General features: G+C 46.3%; 1 protein-coding gene across 1 annotated transcript in view; it reads right to left on the reverse strand.

Annotated features, from left to right (window-relative positions):
- The window catches only part of LOC139262728 (regulator of G-protein signaling 6-like), a 231,888-nt gene that overhangs the window by 80,126 nt on the left and 130,684 nt on the right, over positions 1-21,078 (reverse strand). Inside the window, exons 8-12 of the mRNA XM_070877879.1 lie at positions 17,983-18,064; positions 15,097-15,171; positions 11,409-11,507; positions 10,545-10,606; positions 3,001-3,111 (exon numbers count right to left, since the gene is read on the reverse strand). Coding sequence (XP_070733980.1) covers positions 3,001-3,111; positions 10,545-10,606; positions 11,409-11,507; positions 15,097-15,171; positions 17,983-18,064 — 429 coding nt within the window. The remainder of the gene's footprint in view (positions 1-3,000; positions 3,112-10,544; positions 10,607-11,408; positions 11,508-15,096; positions 15,172-17,982; positions 18,065-21,078) is intronic.

Genomic DNA, 21,078 nt, shown 5'->3' on the forward strand with positions numbered 1-21,078 from the left:
AATGACTGAAAACGGGAAGATGAAGGATGGTACCTCGGACAATGCAGCCTTGCCTCTCCGTGTCACACTGAACTGGCAGCTCAAGTCCTAGGGCTGGAAATTCTGTTGAAGGGTTTTTAAGGCATTAATGTCGGGCGGTCGCTAAATTTAGCACTAGAAAATGGTTTGAGTCAGCAGCCAAAAAATTCAGTGGTTGCACCCTGAGAGTGGATTGGAGCTAAGGCGAGTGCTCCACACCTCTCTTCGGGCACTAGGCCGGGTAAGCAACTGAATATCCGTTGCTAAAGATATGGATTCATAGCGCCCTAAGAGAGGCCTCCTTGCAAAAATAAGAATCGGAACAAAAAACACAAAAAATATTACCAGTACATTACTCACCCCAAATAAAATTAAATCACGAAAAAATATATATATATCAATCACATTTACCTCGTGCAGTCATTCCTTAGCATCCCGGGACAGCTCTGCATGGCAACTTTCACTGGCGGTGTCACTACGGGGCGCTACGGATGCAGCACAAACCAAATGTTGCATCCGTGTTGATACCGAGGGTGTTGCATATCGGGAGCTATGCTCCCGGGCAATTCTCCTCAGCGCCGCTGGTACCAGCACACTGAATTTGCCAAGCGAAGCGAATGCCAGCGTTCGCGGCTGCAAACCCTTTAGCGCCCCTGTTCTGACCCTCACGAGGAACGCTATCCCACCAAATTCCTAACCCCTGGAGTGGGGTTAAAGTCAAGAATGCTAACAACTGTGCCAAGTCGTGACTAGTGAGTTAGAGGGCCGTTGGTACTGTGATGAAGGGATTGTCAGTATTGCGAGAATTCTAAGAGTGAGGTTTATGATCCCTAAAATAGATTGCAAATTTATTTAAGCATAAGGGTCCATAAAATTGGCCTACTAAACCCCATTTCCAGGCGGAAATGCACCACCCACCATATTGGTAAAGGAATAAAACAGAGGTCTAACTTCAAGATTGGTTTGTCCTGAGGCAGCTGACTTCCGACATCCGCCCCTAACACCCCCCCACCCACCATCGTCGCTTTCGACCCCCCTGTTCGCCACCAGTCTTAACCCCACCCACAACTGCCACTGCCGACCTTCTCTAACCCCTATCACTCCCGGTCGCTGCTCCTGACCCTCCCCCACCCCCCGCCCCCGATTGCAGAGAAGGTATTTAAAAGGTTGGCAGTGCTCAAAGTAGAGAAATCACCCGATTCGGATGGGATGCATCCTAGGTTAATGAGGGAAGTAAAGGTGGAAATTATGGGGGTTCTGACCAATCTTCCTTGGATATGGGAGTGGTGCCAGAGGACTGGATGGTTACAAATGTTACACCATTGTTCATAAAAAAGGGAGAGGGATAAATCCGGCAACTACAGGCCAGTCAGCTTAATGTCAGTGGTGGGGAAACTATTAGAGATCATAATCCAGGACAAAATTAATTTTCACGTTTATTATGTGTTAATAAATGACAGCCAGAACGGATTTGTTAAAGGCAAATCGTGTCTGACAAAGATGATTAAGTTCTTAGATAAAACAATGGAGAGTGTTGGTGAGGGTAATGTGGCTGATGTAGCATATATGGACTTTCAAAAGGCATTTAAAAATGCCATATAATAGGCTTGTTATCAAAATTGAAGCCCATGGAATTAAAGGGGCAGTGGTAACTGTGGGAGCGAAAGTCCGTATTACCCGAATACCTCGCTAGTTGCTCTGCGCAGCTTGTGAGACCAGCACATGCTGGGTTAAAAGTTCAAACCGCTTCCTGCTCCGCATGGGTTATAAATTGGCTAAGAGGATTTGGGGGAAATGATGTCTTCAGGGAAAAGATAATGGTAGGATGTGTAAGAGTCATTCAGCCATATCTGATGTGTCAACTTGATAACTCTGTTTAGGTATTATTGCAGTAGTAAAGCAATTAGAAGAGTTGGGTGCCTGGTTGTTTAGTTTAAGTTATTATTCTGTGACATGTGTATGTATCCGTGAGGTGCCAGGAGTTATTGGTAGTATGTATGGAATGTAGTGAACAAAGGCAAAACATTTAGTATGAAAAATGTAAAAAATCACTGTTTGGTAGCACACACTGGAATCAGATTGTGTGTGTTTCCAAAGAAGCTGGCACACACTGGAATCACGGAAAGTGCGGTTTCTTAGTAGTTTGCTCATACTGGAATGGTGTAGTATGAAGAAAACCCGAGCTCTCATACTGGTTTTGTGTAGTATGAGGTTTCAATAAAGACCTGATCTTGTATTACTACAACTGAGTGTGTCTGTAATCTGATGTTTAAAGTAATAAAACGAAAAAGAGCAAGAAAGCAGACCAACAGCAACATGGGAATGAAATTGTCTAAGGGACAGTCAGCAGAGAGTGGTGAACGGGTGTTTTTCAGACTGGAGGGGAGTGTACAGTGGTGTTCCCGCGTGGTTGGTATTAGGACCACTGCTCTTTTTTGATATATATTAATAACCTGGACTTGGGTGTATAGGGCATAATTTCAAAATTTACAGATGACACAAAACTTGTAAATGTAGTAAATAGTGAGGAGTGTAAGGGGGTAAAAATACTTGAAGAAGAGAAGCCGTATTTTTACCCCAACAAGGAAGCACAGTAACAAACTTCAACAGGACATGCACTGATGAAATGGGCAGACACATTATAGATTAAATTTAATGCAAAGAAGTGTGAAGTGATGCATTTTGGAAACAAGCACGAAAAGAGTCAATATAAACTAAATGTACAAATTTTGAATCCTGTTAAATTTTCCAGAAAGCCTTCAAGCTGAATTTATTCTAATTATGAACTGAATTGTGTTTTGCTCCAGCTGACTGTTACAAGGATCACAGTAGCCTGGGCCAGATTCTACCTCAGGTCTCAGAGGTCACACAATCCCTTTCTAATAGTTACTTTTCACTGATACTGTACACTGAATATTATTTAATTTTTATTCCACTTAATGACTTGTCTCTTCCAACAATAAACAAAACCTCCTTTCTTACCTGGCCTCCATGTCCCAGAATGTGCTGTCGTCACTGATCCAAGGGTTAGAAGGATCTTGTGGTGTCAGCAGAGGATCATATTCCAGATACTGCTCTGCATAACTGACCAAGCTGAAAAATAATGCAACAAAAAGTATAAATACAAAGGCAAAAAGATGCTGGAAATCTGAAATATAAACAGAAATGCTGGAAGTACTGAGTGTAATGTATGCACCTGTGCATATGCTCACAGGCTTGTGGAGCTGTTGCACTGTGAGTGGCTTCGCCAGTCATGTGATATTCACAAGACTCAATAAAACCCCAGTTAATTGAGCCTAGGTTCTCCACAATGAGGCGTGCAGTTGTGAGCCTGGTGGATGAACTGCTAGGGTTCAGTTTGATTGCTAAACCATCTAGTTCTTTACAGCAAATGTGTCGCTATGAATTCTTAAGCAAAGAACCCATGAAGCAAATATACTACACTCATAGATCAGGCAGCAGCTGTGGAGAGAAAACAGAGCTAACATTTCATCGAACTTGCGTCAGAACTGGAAAAGGTTAGAGATGTAACAGTTTTTAAAGAAATGCAGAGGAGGGAAAGGAGGGGAGGGGAGGAAAGAACAAAAGGAAAGGTCTGTGAAAGGGTGGAAGGCAGAAATGATTGAAATGACAAAAGGGATGATGGTGCAAGGCAAAAGGGGTGGAAATGGGAAACAAAAGATGGGTCTTGAAGAGGTATAAATGGCAACAGCAGAATCATTACCAGCAGCTGCTGCCCGAAAGAATGTGAGCAATGGTCATGATCTGAAATTGTTGAACTCAGTGTTAAATCTGGAGGGTTGTAAAGTATCTTATCGAAAGATGAGGTGCTGTTCCTCGAGCTTCCGTTGGGCTTCATTGGAACAGTGTCGGAGGCCGAGGACGGAGAGGTCAGAGTGGGAGTGGGGCGGAGAATTAAAATGGCAAGCGACCGGAAGCTCGGGGTCACGCTTGTGGACTGAACAGAGGTGCCAATTTAGTATACTGTATGCTCATGATGCGGTCTCCTCTACATTAGGGAGACCAAATACAGATTTGGTGATTGCTTTGCTGAATGGGGTGGTGTGGGGGTGAGGGAGTTAAACCCTAAACAACGTGAAACAGTGCCGCAACCCACCGCGCAGAAGTCTATCGCCATTTTTATGGCGGCGGGTAGCTTGTCATGGAGAGGCAGGGCACTTCATAATTATGTTCAAATCAGGCTCCTACAGTGCAGCTGGGAGCCTGATATAAATTTAACTGCTGCCGAGCGGGATTCCCAGGGCTCGGGAATTCTAGCAGTGAAATGGAGGTGGGAGCTGCTGACTCCAGAAGGTTAGTGCTATTGTGGGCCAGGAGGAGCAGCAGTGCCCTGCTCAGCCCCTCACAGAAGCCTTCGGCCTCCCTTCTGCCGATCGTGGTCTATCTCCCACCATCACCCACACACAACCCCCTACCCTCCCACACAACCCCCTCCCTTCCCCACACCCTCACACAACCCCCAACCCCCCTACACCCACACCAACCCCCCAACTCCGCCACACTCTCACACAACCCCTCCACACCCTCACACAACCCCCCCCACACCCTCACACAAACCCCAACTCCCCCACACCCTCACACAAACCCCAACTCCCCCACACCCTCACACAAACCCCAAGTCCCCCACACCCTCACACAACCCCCAACTCCCCCACACCCTCACACAAACCCCAACTCCCCCACACCTTCACACAATCCCCAACTCCCCCACACCCACACCAACCCCCAACTCCGCCACACCCTCACACAACCCCCCCACACCCTCACACAACCCCCCCAACACCCTCACACAAACCCCAACTCCCCCACACTCTCACACAACCCCCAACTCCCCCACACCTTCACACAATCCCCAACTCCCCCACACCCACACCAACCCCCAACTCCCCCACACCCACACCAACCCCCAACTCCACCACACCCTCACACAACCCCCCCACACCCTCACACAACCCCCCCACACCCTCACACAAACCCCAACTCCCCCACACCCTCACACAACCCCCAACTCCCCCACACCTTCACACAATCCCCAACTCCCCCACACCCACACCAACCCCCAACTCCACCACACCCTCACACAACCCCCCCACACCCTCACACAACCCCCCCACACCCTCATACAAACCCCAACTCCCCCACACCCTCACACAACCCCCAACTCCCCCACACCTTCACACAATCCCCAACTCCCCCACACCCTCAAACAACCCCCAACTCCCCCACACCCTCACACAACCCCCAACTCCCCCACACCCTCACACAATCCCCAACTCCCCCACACCCTCAAACAACCCCCAACTCCCCCACACCCTCACACAACCCCCAACTCCCCCACACCTTCACACAAACCCCAACTCCCCCATACCCTCACATAACCCCCAACTCCCCCACACCTTCACACAATCCCCAACTCCCCCACACCTTCACACAATCCCCAACTCCCCCACACCCTCACACAACCCCCAACTCCCCCACACCCTCACACAATCCCCAACCCCCCACACAAGCCCCAACCCCCCACACCCTCACACAACCCCCCCACACCCTCACACAAACCCCAACTCCCCCACACCCTCACACAACCCCCAACTCCCCCACACCTTCACACAATCCCCAACTCCCCCACACCCTCAAACAACCCCCAACTCCCCCACACCCTCATACAACCCCCAACTCCCCCACACCCTCACACAATCCCCAACCCCCCACACAAGCCCCAACCCCCCACACCCTCACACAACCCCCAGCTCACCCACACCCTCACACAACCCCTACCCCCCACACAAGCCCCTAGCCCCCACACCCCCCCACACAACTCCTTACCACCCACCCCCCCACACCCTCACACAACTCCATCATCATCATCATCATAGGCAGTCCCTCGGAATCGAGGAAGACTTGCTTCCACTCCTGAAGTGAGTTCTTTGGTGGCTGAACAGTCCAATACGAGAGCCACAGACTATATCACAGTGGGACAGATAGTCGTTGAAGGAAGGGATGGGTGGGACCGGTTTGCCGCACGCTCTTTCCACTGCCTGCGCTTGATTTCTGCATGCTCTTGGCGTTGAGACTCGAGGTGCTCAGCGCCCTCCCGGATGCACTTCCTCCACTTAGGGCGGTCTTGGGCCAGGGACTCCCAGGTGTCAGTGGGGATGTTGCACTTTATCAGGGAGGCTTTGAGAGTGTAACGTTTCAGCTGCCCACCTTTGGCTCATTTGCTGTGAAGGAGCTCCGAGTAGAGCACTTGCTTTGGGAATCTTGTGTCTGGCATGCGAACTATGTGGCCTGCCCAGCAGAGCTGATCGAGTGTGGTCAGTGCTTCAATGCTGGGGATGTTGGCCTGGACGAAGACGCTGATGTTGATGCGCCTGTCCTCCCAGGGGATTTGAAGGATCTTGCAGAGACATCATTGGTGGTATTTCTCCTCAACTTGAGGTGATTGCTGTATATGGTCCATGTCTCTGAGCCATACAGGAGGGTAGGTATTACTACAGCCCTGTAGACCATGAGCTTGGTGGCAGTTTTGAGGTCTTCAAACACTTTTTTCCTCAGACGGTAGAAGGCTGCACTGGCGCACTGGAGGCGGTGTTGGATCTCGTTGTTGATGCCTGCTCTTGTTGACAGGAGGCTCCCGAAATATGGGAAGTGGTCGACGATGTCCAGGGCCACGCCATGGATCTTAATGACTGGGGGGCAGTGCTGTGTGGCGAGGACAGGCTGGCGGAAGACCTTTGTCTTATGGATGTTTAGCATAAAGCCCATGCTTTCGTACGCCTCAGTAAATACGTCAACTATGTCCTGGAGTTCAGCCTCTGTATGTGCTCGTACTGTAGCTCAACGACAGAGGTTGGGGTGGTCTTGGACCTGGCCTGGAGACAGCGCAGGTTGAACAGGTTCCCAATGGTTCTGTAGTTTAGTTCCACTCCAGCGGGGAGCTTGTTGACTGTGGGGAGAAAGATTGAGAAGAGGGTTGGGGCGATGACGCAGCCCTGTTTCACCCCAGTCCGGACGTGGATTGGGTTTGTGATGGATCCGTTGGTAAGGATCACGACCTGCATGCCGTGAAGCAGGCGGAGAATGGTGACGGACTTTTGGGGGCATCCAAAACGGAGGAGGACGCTCCATAGACCCTCGCGGCTGACAGTGTCAAAGGCCTTTGTAAGGTCGAAGAAGGCCATGTATAAGGGCTGGCGCTGCTCCCTGCATTTTTCCTGCAGCTGTCGTGCTGCAAAGGTCATGTCCGTTGTGCCCCGGAGGGAACAAAATCTGCACTGTGACTCCGGGAGGAGCTCCTTGGCCACAGGGAGAAGACGGTTGAGGAGGGTACTCTTGCGACGACTTTCCCAGTGGCTGATTGCAGGGAGAGTCCTCTGTAGTTGCCGCAGTCGGATTTGTCCCCTTTTTTAGAAACATAGAAATTAGGTGCAGGAGCAGGCCATTCAATAAGATCATAGCTGATCATTTTAAAGATGGTCACAATCACTGCATCTCTGAGATTTCCTGGAGATCCTCTCCTCTCTCCAGATGAGAGAAATGAGGTTGTGTAGTCGCGCCAGCAGTGCCTCTCCGCCATACTTCAATGCCTCAGCAGGGATTCCATCCACACCCATAGCCTTGTTGTTTTTAAGCTGTCTCATGGCTTTTTCTACCTCGTGCAGTGTTGGGGTCTCACTGAGATAGTGGCGGGTAGCATGCTGTGGGATGGAGTTGAGAACACTCGAGTCCAAGTCAGAATCTTGATTGAGGAGATCTTCGAAGTGCTCCTTCCAGTGGGCCCTGACTGCCTCGGTGTCCTTGATGAGTGTTTCCCTGTTCTTGGCCAACAGTGGGGTGAGGCCTTGGGTGTTTGGCACATAGGTGGCCTTGACTGCAATGAAGAATACTCGCACATCATGGTTGTCGGCCAGCTGCTGTATTCCTGTGCTTTCTCCATCCACCATCTGTTCTTTAGGTCCTGGGTTTTTTGTTGGACCTTAGCCTTTAGCTGTTAATAATGCTGCTTTGCTGCTCCTGAGTTGGGTTGTTGCTTGAGGCTCAGAAATGCTCTGCACTTGTGATCTATTAGCTCTTGGATCTCCTGATTATTCTCATCAAACCAATCCTGGTGTTTCCTGGTCGAGTGACGTGACCAAGCATCTCTTTGCAGGCACTGGTTATGGAGGCCTGGAGGGCAGACCAAGCACTGTGGGCATTCTGCGTCTCAGCGTCGTCAAGGTACGCCAGGTTAGCTGTGAGGCGCTGGCTGTATAGGGCTCTCTTAGCTCGGTCTCTAAGTACCCCGGCATTGACTTTTTTGCGACACTGCTTCTGCCGCCCCCTCCGCTTTGGGGCTATGTTGATGTCGATGATGGATTGGATTAGGCGGTGGTCCATCCAGCAGTCATCGGCTCCTGTCATGGCGCGAGTGATGTGCACATCCTTGCGATCCCTGGCTCGGACGATGACATAGTCGAGCAGGTGCCAGTGTTTGGAGCGAGGGTGTTGCCACGATGCCTTGTATTCTTCCCTCTAGCGGAACAGGGTATTGGTGATGACAAGTTCGTGCTCTAGACATTTTGTCAGGAGTCGGGTACCGCTGGTGTTGGCTTTCCCTACCCCCTCTCTGCCAATCACGCCCCCATAGAGGGCTGTGTCCCTGCCAACCCTGGCGTTGAAGTCACCGAGGAGGATCAGTTTGTCGTCTGCGGGGACGCAGGACAGGAATTTTTCGAGGTTGGAGTAAAAACTCTCTTTGGCCTCATCAGTTGCATCGAGTGTTGGGGCGTACGCAATGATTGTGGCGCACTGGTTCTGTGATAGGGTGAGTCAAAGAGTCACGAGGTGTTCATTAGCCCCGCAGAGGGAATCTTTGAGGTGGTCAACCAGCTCGTTTTTGATGGCGAAGCCGACTCCGTGGAGGTAGCGTTCTTCCTCTGGTTTCCCTTTCCAGAAGGTGGTGTACTCTCCACCTTGTTCCTTGAGCTGACTTTCCCCTGTCCGCCGGGTCTCGCTTAGGGCGGCGATGTCGCTATCAAAGCATCTAAGTTCCCGGGCAACTATGGCAGTGCGGCGTTCCAGCCTGTCGCTATTGGGGTTGTCCATGAGGGTCCTGACGTTCCAGGTCCCAAATTTCATGTTAACGGAGTGGAAGATGCCTGTGCGTGAGTTATTTTAACATGGGGTGGTCATTGCACACTGGCCACCACACGGGCTTAGCTGAGCGAGGTCTTGATCCAGTGGCAAGGGTGTCCAAGTTGACTGGAGACCAGGCTTTACTGTATGGGCCTAGTTGCCTACGGCGAGATGTTGGCTGCAGGCTCGGCGCTGGGTAGCGCCCTTGGTGGTAGGTGGTCCGAGGCCTGGTTGGGGGCAGGCATTGTAAGGGACAGTGGCCCACCCGGGTTCAGGGTGGGAGGGCAGGGGGTCCGCCACTCAATAAGATCATGGCTGATCTGAACTTGACCTCAACTCCACTTTCCTGCCCGCTCCCCATAACCCTTGACTCCCTTATTGTTCGAAAATCTATCTATCTCCACCTTAAATATAGTCAATGACCCAGCCTCCACAGCTGTCCTGGGCAGAGAATTCCAAAGATTCACGACCCTCTAAGAGAAGAAATTCCTCCTCATCTCCATTTTAAATGGGCGACCCCTTATTCTGAAACTATGCCCCCTAGTTCTAGATTCCCTCACGAGGGGAAACATCCTCTCTGCATCTACTCTGTCGAGCCCCCTCAGAATCTTATACATTTCAATAAGATCACCTCTCATTCTTCTAAACTCCAATGAGTGTAGGCCCAACCTGCTCAACCTTCCTTCATAAGACAACCCCTTCATCTCATCCCTTAACATTCAGTGGGATACTCGCGTCCAGTGGGTGTGGGTGGCTCCCTCTCATCGTATGGAATCCATAAACCCTCGTAGCATATAGGACTCAGCTAAAGATAATTATGGCCATGGAAGGAGCCTGTCGGTCTGCAAATCCTTCCACAGAATTACATAGAATCTACAACACAGAAAAAGGCCATTCGGCTCAACTGGTCCATGCTGGTATTTATGCTCTACATAAGCCTCCTACCACCACACTTCATCTCACCCCATCAACATATCCTTCTAATCCTTTCTCCCTCATGTGTTTATCTAGCTTCCTCTTAAATGCATCTATGCTATTCGCCTCAAGTGATAGCAAGTTCCACATTCTCGCTGAATAAAAAAGTTCCTCCTGAATTCCCTTTTGGGTTTATTTGTGAATGTCTCATATTCATTGCTCCTAGTTATGGGCTCTCCCACAAGTGGAAACACCTTCTCCACGTCTACCCTGTTGAACTCCTTCATAATTTTAAAGACATCGATCACATCATCTCTCTGCCTTCTCTTTCTAGGGAAAAGAGCCCCAGCCTGTTCAGTCTGTCCTGATAGCTATAAGCTCTCAGTTCTGGGATTGTCCTTCTCCAAGAGTGTGAAGGTGTGAAAACAACAAGCATTTCAGCTTTTTGCAGAATGTTTACTGAACAATACCCTTACCTTTCAGCTACTTTGGACATTTTTAAACAATGTCTGTCTAGCTGGATATTTAACAAGGTAATCTGGAAATAGAAAGAAATAATGCTTCAGACGTGTGGAATGGAGCTACACTTTAGTCCAGTCAACATACACAACATACTCTGAGCACATCACACTGCGGGCATGTACATGTCACATCCAAAATGCACGCACCAAGATTCCTAACAGTTTATAGTGGCAACATAAAGTTACTCAGTGCCATATCGCACATCACCTGCTGCCAATGTATTCAGGGCTTCAAGCTCAAATTGAGGGGGTCGTTCAACTTGACTGCCTGCCTCTCTTCCGCTCTTACATCCGGTCCAGGGTGTCCTTGGAGATGGAGCACGCGGTGTCCACCGGTACGCTCACGGCCTTCCGCGAGAGGTGGGCACCGGAGGGACTGGAGTGCATCATCACGCCCGGCAACCAAATTTTAATTTGATTTTACGTTTTAAAGTCTAATTTGTTTTAATTGCCGGTGCTTTTAGTGTCCCCTTCCCTTTTATAGGGGACACTGGGAAAATTGTGATTTTAGTGCCCCAAAAAAACAAAAAAAAAGACAAAAAAAAAGAAAAACACAAAAAAAAACAAAAAAAAGGAAAAAAAGGGCCTTGTAAATGTCTGCTGTGTCATCCAGGGCGGGTGGCACGGTTTAATGTGTTTTGTTTTGCAGGTAGACTCAAAAAGAGTTTCAAGCTCAAATTGTAGCAATTCGAGAGTTTGGCTGTCAGGTGAGTTAGATAACTAAACAAAGACTATTACAAACTTATTAAGCCTATTAAGTAACCACACTCACAATGGAATTTACACATGGAATAGAAGCTCCTTCTGGTCTTATGTTACCTGTTTCTTCAGATCTTCTTTTGCAGGTTTCTTCACTGGTGGTGCAAGTGTATGTACAGGACTGTGCGGCAGTGAATCTTCAGAAACCCCATACACTGACTGATAAAACAAAAATCTCGGTGTCAGAAATGCACTGATTGATCCTATTTCATATGCAAATTCTGTCACAAAACAAAAACTAGATTGTCCAAACATAAACCGCGAAATCAGTGACTTAAGATAGCACCCCATAAAGCCTGCTCTTTATAAATGCTATTTGCATTTACAAAGCACATTATCACATCAAATCATAAGAACATGAGATCATAAGAACATAAGAAATAGGAACAGGAGTAGGCCATACGGCCCCTTGAGCCTGCTCCACCATTCAATAAGATCATGGCTGATCTGATCATGGACTCAGCTCCACTTCCCCACCCATTCCCCATAACCCCTTTTCCTCTTATTGTTCAAGAAACTGTCTACTTCCATCTTAAATTTATTCAATGTCCCAGCTTCCACAGCTCTCTGAGGCAGCGAATTCCACAGATTTACAACCCTCTGAGAGAAGAAATTTCTCCTCATCTCTGTTTTAAATGGGCGGCCCCTTATTCTAAGATCATGCCCTCTAGTTCTAGTCTCTTCCATCAGTGGAAACATCCTCTCTGCATCCACCTTGTCAAGCCCCCTCAGAATCTTATACGTTTCGATAAGATCACCTCTCATTCTTCTGAATTCCAATGAGTAGAGGCCCAACCTACTCAACTTTTCCTCATAAGTCAATGCCCTCATCTCCGGAATCAACCTAGTGAACCTTCTCTGAACTGCCTCCAAAGCAAAGTATATCCTTTTGTAAATATGGAAACCAAAACCGCACGCAGTATTCCAGGTGTGGCCTCACCAATACCTTATATAGCTGTAGCAAGACTTCCCTGCTTTTGTACTCCATCCCCTTTGCAATAAAGGCTAAGATATCATTGGCCTTCCTGATCACCATCCTTTTGTGTTTCATGCACAAGTACCCCCAGGTCCCGCTGTACTGCAGCACTTTGCAATCTTTCTCCATTTAAATAATAACTTACTCTTTGATTTTTTCTGCCAAAGTGCATGACCTCACACTTTCCGACATTGTATTCCATCTGCCAAATTTTTGCCCACTCACTTAGCCTGTCTATGTCCTTTTGCAGATTTTGTGTGTACTCCTCACACATTGCTTTTCCTCCCATCTTTGTATCGTCAGCAAACTTGGCTACGTTTCACTCAGTCCCTTCTTCCAAGTCATTAATATAGATTGTAAATCATCTTAACACGAGTCACACAATTAATTACATGTGAAGAGCAGGACAATCTAAGGGCAGCAGCCATTTTGTGCCAGTATTGTCCCATAAATAGCAATGAGATGAAGCACCAGTTCATCTTTGGGTGCTGGCTAAGGGAGAAATGTTGGTCAGGACCTCGAGAAAACTCCTTGCTCCCCTTTGCCACAGGACCTTTTAAGGTCCATCTGAATAAGAGGATGGGAATTCGGTATAACATCCCGTCTGAGGAGCATTTCACCTGAGTAGCACCTCTGACAATGTAGCACTCCCTAGCACTACATGGAGTGTCGGCCTAGATTGTATATTCAAGTCGTGGTATGGGGCTGGAAGCCACAATCTCCTACCATAGCTGAACAACTAAACAAGCCAACATGCCTTCCATACACCAAATCCCGCCAGCTAAGATGGGAAGTCCGGCATGCAGAAATATTGTGGCTGCAAAGTGGATGCACAATGTTAGCACGCCAATGTTAGCACGGCAATGTGCCGTGTCATTGAGAGTACCTACTTGTCCCAGTTTATTCCTGATTCAAAGACCAAAGAGAATTATAAATCCTGAATTGTGATTACCTAATTTCCATCTGCTGTCTTTTCTAACTCCAACTACTTTCAAATAGTGTTCACACAGAATCTCCTCTGCTCTTATACAATGTTCAACATTCTTATTCCCATTCTTTTCAGAGACTTCAGTAAGATTTCTTACCTGTCGAGATTTAATTGTCTCCAATGGCACTTTTTATTGTGAATCTCAATAACCCAGGTACCATCTATCCCTTTTCCTCCCTGGATTGTTTAATACCAGCTGCACAAACATGGTATCGCTTTTTTTTTTCACAACCGAAAGATATTTTTGTCTTAATACCAAATGTTGATTTCTTTGTCCGAAAAATTCAAAGTTTGGCCCTGCAAGTCTTTTCCGAAGATTCTTCCTCTCCTAGGTGGTAGCGATCCTCCATTACTTAGCCCAAGTTGCCATTCTTCATGCTTGAGCTTAGATGGTGCACTTCATTAGGCTATTCCTCCGTGAGGGTCATCACATGCCTAATCCTACTGTCACGCATTGTTCACACACACACACACACACACACACACACACACATGTACTTCCTACTAATGGTTACTGGAAAGCAACTAGCAGTGGAAATACCAGCTGCTTTTTCCCTCTCAAGTCAGGGGGATGCCGAAGCACATTTTAATGCTAACTCAGCACAGACTGGGGATCGAGCTGAGGGCCTTCTATGTCTGAATGACTCAGTATTATGTCAGGTAGTGCATTTACCAACTCTTATTGTTCAATTCTTTGTAAAAAAAAAACAAGTTTTCTGAGGAGAATGTACTGTACTGTTTGACAGGCTATTAGTTATAGTTGTTGCATTTACATTTTAATTACCAGAATGACAAGTTGCTGACTGTTTTAATGAAGCTTTTCATTTATTTTTCAGCATTAAGAGAGCACAGGGGCCGAAATTGCCCACCGCTGGAAACGGGATGCACCTACCCTGTTTCTCGGGTTTTTACCGCCGCGGATGCGGTGACCTCTTGGGCAAAATTCTGCTCTTTGACTTATTTTTTCCAGCGGACCGGAAGTCAGTCATAATGGGGGCGGATATGCGACGGTGAGCGGAAGTTCACACACTAGAGGGGAGGAGGTTGGGGGCAGGCCGAGTGGCGGCCGCTGTCAGTCATCAGCATAGTGCTGATGATGTCATCGGTGCACCGCATCACCACGGCTCTCCCCTTCACTTAAAGTGGAGAACTTGCGCGATTGTTTAAGTTCGGTCCACTGGGCCGCCAGGGAGGGTTTCGGCCGGGTGAGCGGCCTGGCACCCAAGAGGGGCTTGGCGCCCCAGCCGAACCCGGGGGGGGCATAATTATCGGGCTGACATGGTAGTCTGCCGACAAAAAAAACATGGCGGTAGGTCCTCCTCTTTAATGGGAGCCGCACCACCATTTTACAAAGAGTACAGCCTTACTACACTGGCAGGAAAAAGCAGCTTTTGGCACCGTGCAGCACTAACAAGATTTTTTCAGAGGAATTTCGCCATCAGGGATGGTGGGGGGGTGGGGGGGGGGGGCGGAACAACGGCGGTGCGTGCTCCTATGACGCACTTAGGACAGATCGGCAGCAGCGGAGTGGTGGGGGTGTGGGGGAGTGGGTCACCGCCGGGATACCGCAGGAGCGGAATTTTCAAAATGGTGGCCATTACACGAAAAATTGGCGGGCATTGCACTCTGCACAGACCTTAAGGGAAGGGGCAATTTCGGCACCCATAAGTTGATTCACAAATTTATCTGCAGGTACCACTACAATGATTTGTTTTTGCTAAAATCCTGTTATATATTGAAAACTTCTTCTCCAATTGGATTATCGAAAGGTTGCTTATACATACCTTTTTTACCTTGTTAGGGGTTTTCATCCTGCGACACTTCCTGATGTCCATTTCAGTAGTATTCACACAGCCAGGCTGTAGAGAGGACAATAAAGGAGAATTTTAAAAAGAAACTGAGAATCTCAATGGATTATTAGCCTTTCCATTGCTTGTCACAGAGTTTGTGTTCCAATTTTTATCCTTGCCAATTTCCTCCCTTCTCCATACCTGAGGTACGATACCATATCTCCTTGAATGGCCATTATTCATATGTGAGGCTCAACAGTGATTGACGTTTGACCATGGAGGGCATCACACCTGATCCTGTCCTCACTCAACAGCACAGATGACCAGATGTTGATCAGGGTGACTGTCCCTACCGAAGTCAGTTGTGCTGAGGCCAGCTGTAGCCCTCCAGTGGAGACCCCTAGTAATATACAACAATTACAGGCAATCTCACGGGAGTTCTCAAGATTCTGAATAGAATCGACAATGCTGATCTGGATAAAATTGTTCACCATAGTGAAATATTCAAATTCCAGGAGACACAAGTAAAACAGGAAATTAGAAGTAAGGAGTCAAGTGACCTTTTTCATCCACAGACTAATATCCTTGTGGTATGGGTCACCAAGAAAGGTCACTGCAGTAGACAGTCTAAACGGATCCAAGATACAATTAGACAGGCTCCTGCACAAAAGGATATGGTGAGAAAGTGGTAGATGAGACTGATGTATGTTTGGGCCATACACAAATACTAATGATGAAATGAGTATCTGCCTTATTTCTGTCTTTACTGATGTTCAGAGGGTGCAATTCCAATTAAATAAAGTAATCTTCTATACTTTTATGTGAATATTTATCCAGACATTTTTGAAAGAAATGACCTATAAAATAGTAAGACAAATAGATGAATATATAAAATTCTCTTTCCTAGAAAGCAAGATAATTGTTTTTAATGTTGTTTTCTCAATACTGCTTTGGCCTGTTCAACCTCAGAATGTGCACAGACGCAGGCATCGTCCATGTACTGCAGTTCAACGACAGAGGTTGGGTGGTCTTGGACCTGCTGTGAGTGTGAAGAGGTCAGGCGCAGGCAGCGGAAGGAGCGTGTGGTAAATCAGTGCCACCCTCCCCTTGCGCCGACGAATATCTGTCCCACCTATGACAGGGTCTGTGGCTCTCGCATTGGACTGTTCAGCCACCAAAGAACTCACTTTAGGAGTGGAAGCAAGTCTTCCTCGATTCCGAGGGACTGCCTATGATGATGACTGCTTTGGCCAATGTGCCTTCGAACTTTCGTCTCTTGTTCTTATTAAACTTCAAATACACCATCCTATGTGTTTTTTCTCCTCTCAGCATCCCCCATGTTGAAATCAAGTATCATCTCACTGTCACCTATTCTAACTCAGAAATCAACAGAACGTAAATCAGGCGAGTTCTCTAACGGGCAGGCAGGTTACCGCCCGGCAGTAAAGACAAAAATCTATCCCCAAGGTTAAAAGAAAGAAAGACTTAGATTTGTATAGCACCTTTCATGACCACCAGGCATCTCAAAGCGCACTGCAGCCAATGAATTACTTTTGGAGCGTAGTCACTGTTGTAATGTGGGAAACACGGCAGCCAATTTGCGCACAAGCAAGCTCCCATAAACAGCAATGTGATAACGACCAGATAATCTGTTTTTGTTTTGTTGATTGAGGGATAAATATTGGCCAGGACAACGGGGATGACATGCCTGTTCTTCTTCGAAATAGTGCTATGTGATCTTTTATGTCCACATTGAGAAGGCAGACCAGAAAGATGGCACCTCCAACAGTGTAGCGCTCCCTCAGTACTGCACTGAAGTATCAGGCTAGATTTATGTGCTCAAGTCCCTGGAGTGGGACTTGAACCAACAACCTTCAGACTCAGAGGCAAGTGTGTTACCCACTGAGCCATAGCTGACACCATCAACCACAGCTTTATGATTTATCTTGTCTCTCTCCTTCTCTTTTTTAAACTTTGCAGTGTCCAACACTATGATGTTCATTTAGGTTCCTCAACAATAAAAAGGCGAGTATGATTGCTGATTTCAGTAGGCTTTAGCGATGACTCCAGAGAAATGCATACCCAACATCAGAATAAAATGCCAACATACCAAAACCTTGTAAAAAGAAAGAAAGAAAGAACAAGCCTGCACTTATATAGACTCTCATTACAAGGGATTCCTTATCCTGGCACAACACTTGAACATAAATCTCTGCTTTAAATGTAAAATACTTCCCCATTGTTCATAATTTCATTGCTCAACATATCATATATTACCATTTCATGGCTTTCATTCATAACCTATTACTTTCAGTCATATACCTTATATATAACAAGGCACTTTCATTCTGATTCAGTTGCAGCATAAAGGAGTAAAGGGATTGAGATACAAACATTCAAAACTAGTCACGCACTAATATGAGTTAAATTGTTGTTGTTTGTTCCTGGTTGTTCGTAATCGTCACTGATGTATGTTTATTGTAATAACACACTGAAACGTCTCGTGATGAAGGCTACTGAAAAAAAGTTGGAGAAGTTATGAACCACGCGTCAGATATTTAGGCAAACTAATATTCATCAGGATCACAGTGCAGTGAAAATCATTACTAAAGCTGACAGAAGGGAAGCTTCTATTATATTTACACTATAGAGATCATTTTACAACTTCATCCCCTGTCACCACTACAAACCCAAAATTTGAGCACGTGTATTTCTGGCCACTTTAATTAATGATCAAAGAATCATGAGCCACACATCCCAGAATTTTTGATATGAGCTACTGTGGGCGAGGCTACCTTTTGGTAGCACAAAGTTGGAAAACGACTCCTTATGACTACACCAAACTTATACGGGCTTATGGTAAAGCTCAATTATACTCACAACAGGCCGATGGACATCCCAAAATGCTCTTTCTTGACTGTCCAGGATCTTCCTCTCCGTTTTGTCCTTTTTCCTGTCAATTCTAAAAGATGATGATATCAACTTCCAAATAAAGCACTGTCTTTGCAGGACTGTTACTTCTCAGATGTACTTAAACCATGCAACGGTAATAGTCTCACAAGCTGCAATAGTGCTTCTTTTTTATAAATAACTTTTTCTCTATATGTGATGAGCCATGATATGAAGTCAGCATGGCCTAGAACATGTACCTTGTAATCCACCCCCTTTCCTCTGCTCTACAAAGAACTACCAATTTCATCGCCCTTTTGTCCTTTTCAACTGGCAGTCACCAAATTAGCTAATTTAATAAATCAGAGAAGAGAACACCTCTTCCTTCTCACAGCACGGCTGCCAATTCCTGCCAAGTCCAAAAATGAATAGGGGCAGGATTGGCACAGGGCAGGTCAAAGGTTTGAGTTCTGATAATTGCTAATCATGAAAATTCCTTGAAAACCTTAACTAATGATATGACTACATTAAAAAAATATTCTTGTTAAGCCATTAAAACCAGGCTCTTTAGTTCAAAGTCAGATGGATGGCAAGCCTATGTCTCAATCGCTTCCAAGAAAGATTCATGCATTTTTTTCTTTGATTATTATTATGAACCTACACACCAAATGGTGCTCCTTTACCTGTGGGAGAGTGTCATCCCGTGGTGGAGCCATATGGAGCAAGGTCTAAAAATTGAGTTTAGAAGATTTACATCAACCTTTTCTTTTAATACATACAGATTTACAAGAATGGTTCCAGGGATGAGGGACTTCAGTTACGTGGAGAGACTGAAGAAGTTGAGGTTGTTCTTCTCAGAGCAGAGAGGTTTGAGAGGAGATTTTGATGGAAGTGTTCAAAATCATGAGCGGACTGGACAGAGTAGATAGAGAGAAACTGCTCCCATTGGCAGAAGGGTCGAGAACCAGAGGACGCAGATTTAAGGTGATTGGCAGAAGAACCAAAGGCAACATGAGAAAACACTTTTTTACGCAGTGGGTGGTTATGATCTGGAATGCACTGCCCGAAAGAGTGGTGGAGGCAGCCTGAATCACTGCTTTCAAGAGGGAGTTAGATAAGTACCTGAAGGAAAAATATTTTCAGGGCTATGGGGAAAGGGCGGGGGAATGGGACTAGCTGAAGCGCACTTGCAGAGAGCCGGCACGGGCTCGACGGGCCGAATGGCCTCCTTCTGTGCTGTAACCATTCTATGATTCTATGACAGCATTACAATGAAACATTCTGCATTTGTTGGACTAATTAGACTACAATTGAAGATTAAAAACAACCATTTTGTGGATAAATTTCAATGCTGCAAAAATATTTAGCACATTTGATTTCAATGGAATCAGCTTCTCTAAACTGACACAATGGATACTGAGTCAGAAGAAACTTGCATTTATATTACACCTTTCAAGACCTCAGGATGTTCCAAAGTGCTTCACAGCCAATTAAGTTATTTTGAAGTATAGTCACTATTATGACATAGGAAATGCAGCAGCCAATTTGCGCACTGCAAAGTCCCACAAACAACAATGAGATAAATAACCAATTAAACTGTTTTAGTGATGTTTCTTGAAAGATAAATATTGGCCAGGACACCAGGGAGAACTCCCCTGCTCTGCTTCGAATAGTGGCATGGGATCTTTTATGCCTACCTGAGGGAGCAGGCAGGTTTAACATCTCCGACAGTCCAGCACTCCCTCAGTACCGCTCTGGAGATTATGTGCTCAAGTTTCTGGGGTGGGGCATGAACCAACTACGTGAGAGTACCACCCAATGAGCTGTGTTCCTAAAGTTATTGTGCAACCATAAACTCAGTGCTAACAGTGGCTAAGATGGTGCTTGTGCCTGTATTATTTAAGTTACAGGTAACGGAACATATAACTGTCTTTAGGATTGTGATGGGGCCTTGTCTCAATTTGGTTACCATAGCTGGACATCAAGAAGTATTTTTCCGCTCCATTTTCCATTTGAAAATAACTTTCTCTTTCTCTCTCTTTAGATTTTCCTTGCAGCATACAGCAATTTTTGGTCAAAAAAGTAGGTAGCGAATGTCCCATTGCTGCTCTTGGATGAGCTACCAGAAGAATATAAGAATTAGGAACAGGAGTAGGCCATTTGGCCCCTCGAGCCTGCTCCGCCATTCAATAAGACCATGGCTGATCTTCTACCTCAATACTTTGCTGCACGCTCCCCATATCCCTTGATTCCGTTAATATCCAAAAATCTATCGATCCCTGCCTTGAATATACTCAAAGACTGAGCCTCCACAGCCCTCTGGGGTAGAGAATTCCAAAGATTCACCACCCTCTGAGTGAAGAAGTTTCTTCTCATCGCAGTCCTAAATGGCCGACCCCTTATTCTGAGACTGTGACCCCTGGCTCTAGACGCCCCAGTCAGAGGAAACATCCTCCCTGCATCTACCCTGTCAAGACACACAAATTCTGCCTGGTGACTTCCCCTCCCTATAAACAGTTGAACATGGGACACAGTGACATAAAGAACTCACTGCGTAGAAGCAAAAAAATGTTTTCTTTTAGCAAATTACCACCAGGAAAATTGCAGTAAGTCCAGAAATGTCAGATCTCACTTGTGCTGCTTCAAGCAGTGATTTGAAAATGATTTATTCATTGATTTGAAATTATTTATTTATGGAAAGTTTTGCAAGTGTCCATCAATTTCCAGACATCACTTTGCATAAAACATCAACAACTCACAACTGTGCAGTCTAAAAAATGCATTAAAGACAGGAAACCCAGTTAGTTCTTATTTCTCATGACCTTGGGATAATGAGGAGAGGAATTAAGGACCCTCCAATCTCGAGAGACTTGTTGCAAAACAACAAATTAGACTCTAATTGACTTCAGGATGTAGTTAGAGCGATTCCCAACAGGCAATATCTGAGCACGAGCCAGGTTAGCAGCTAAGTATTACAATCAGACCCAGATAATCTATGGGAGATCAGCTCATACAGACGTATGAAAAAAGTCCTATTACTTCCTAATGGTTACTCATTTTACACATTCATAGAGTTGTTCGTTACGT

This window comes from Pristiophorus japonicus, chromosome 4, assembly GCF_044704955.1.
Source record: "Pristiophorus japonicus isolate sPriJap1 chromosome 4, sPriJap1.hap1, whole genome shotgun sequence".
Taxonomy (NCBI): Eukaryota; Metazoa; Chordata; class Chondrichthyes; family Pristiophoridae; genus Pristiophorus; species Pristiophorus japonicus.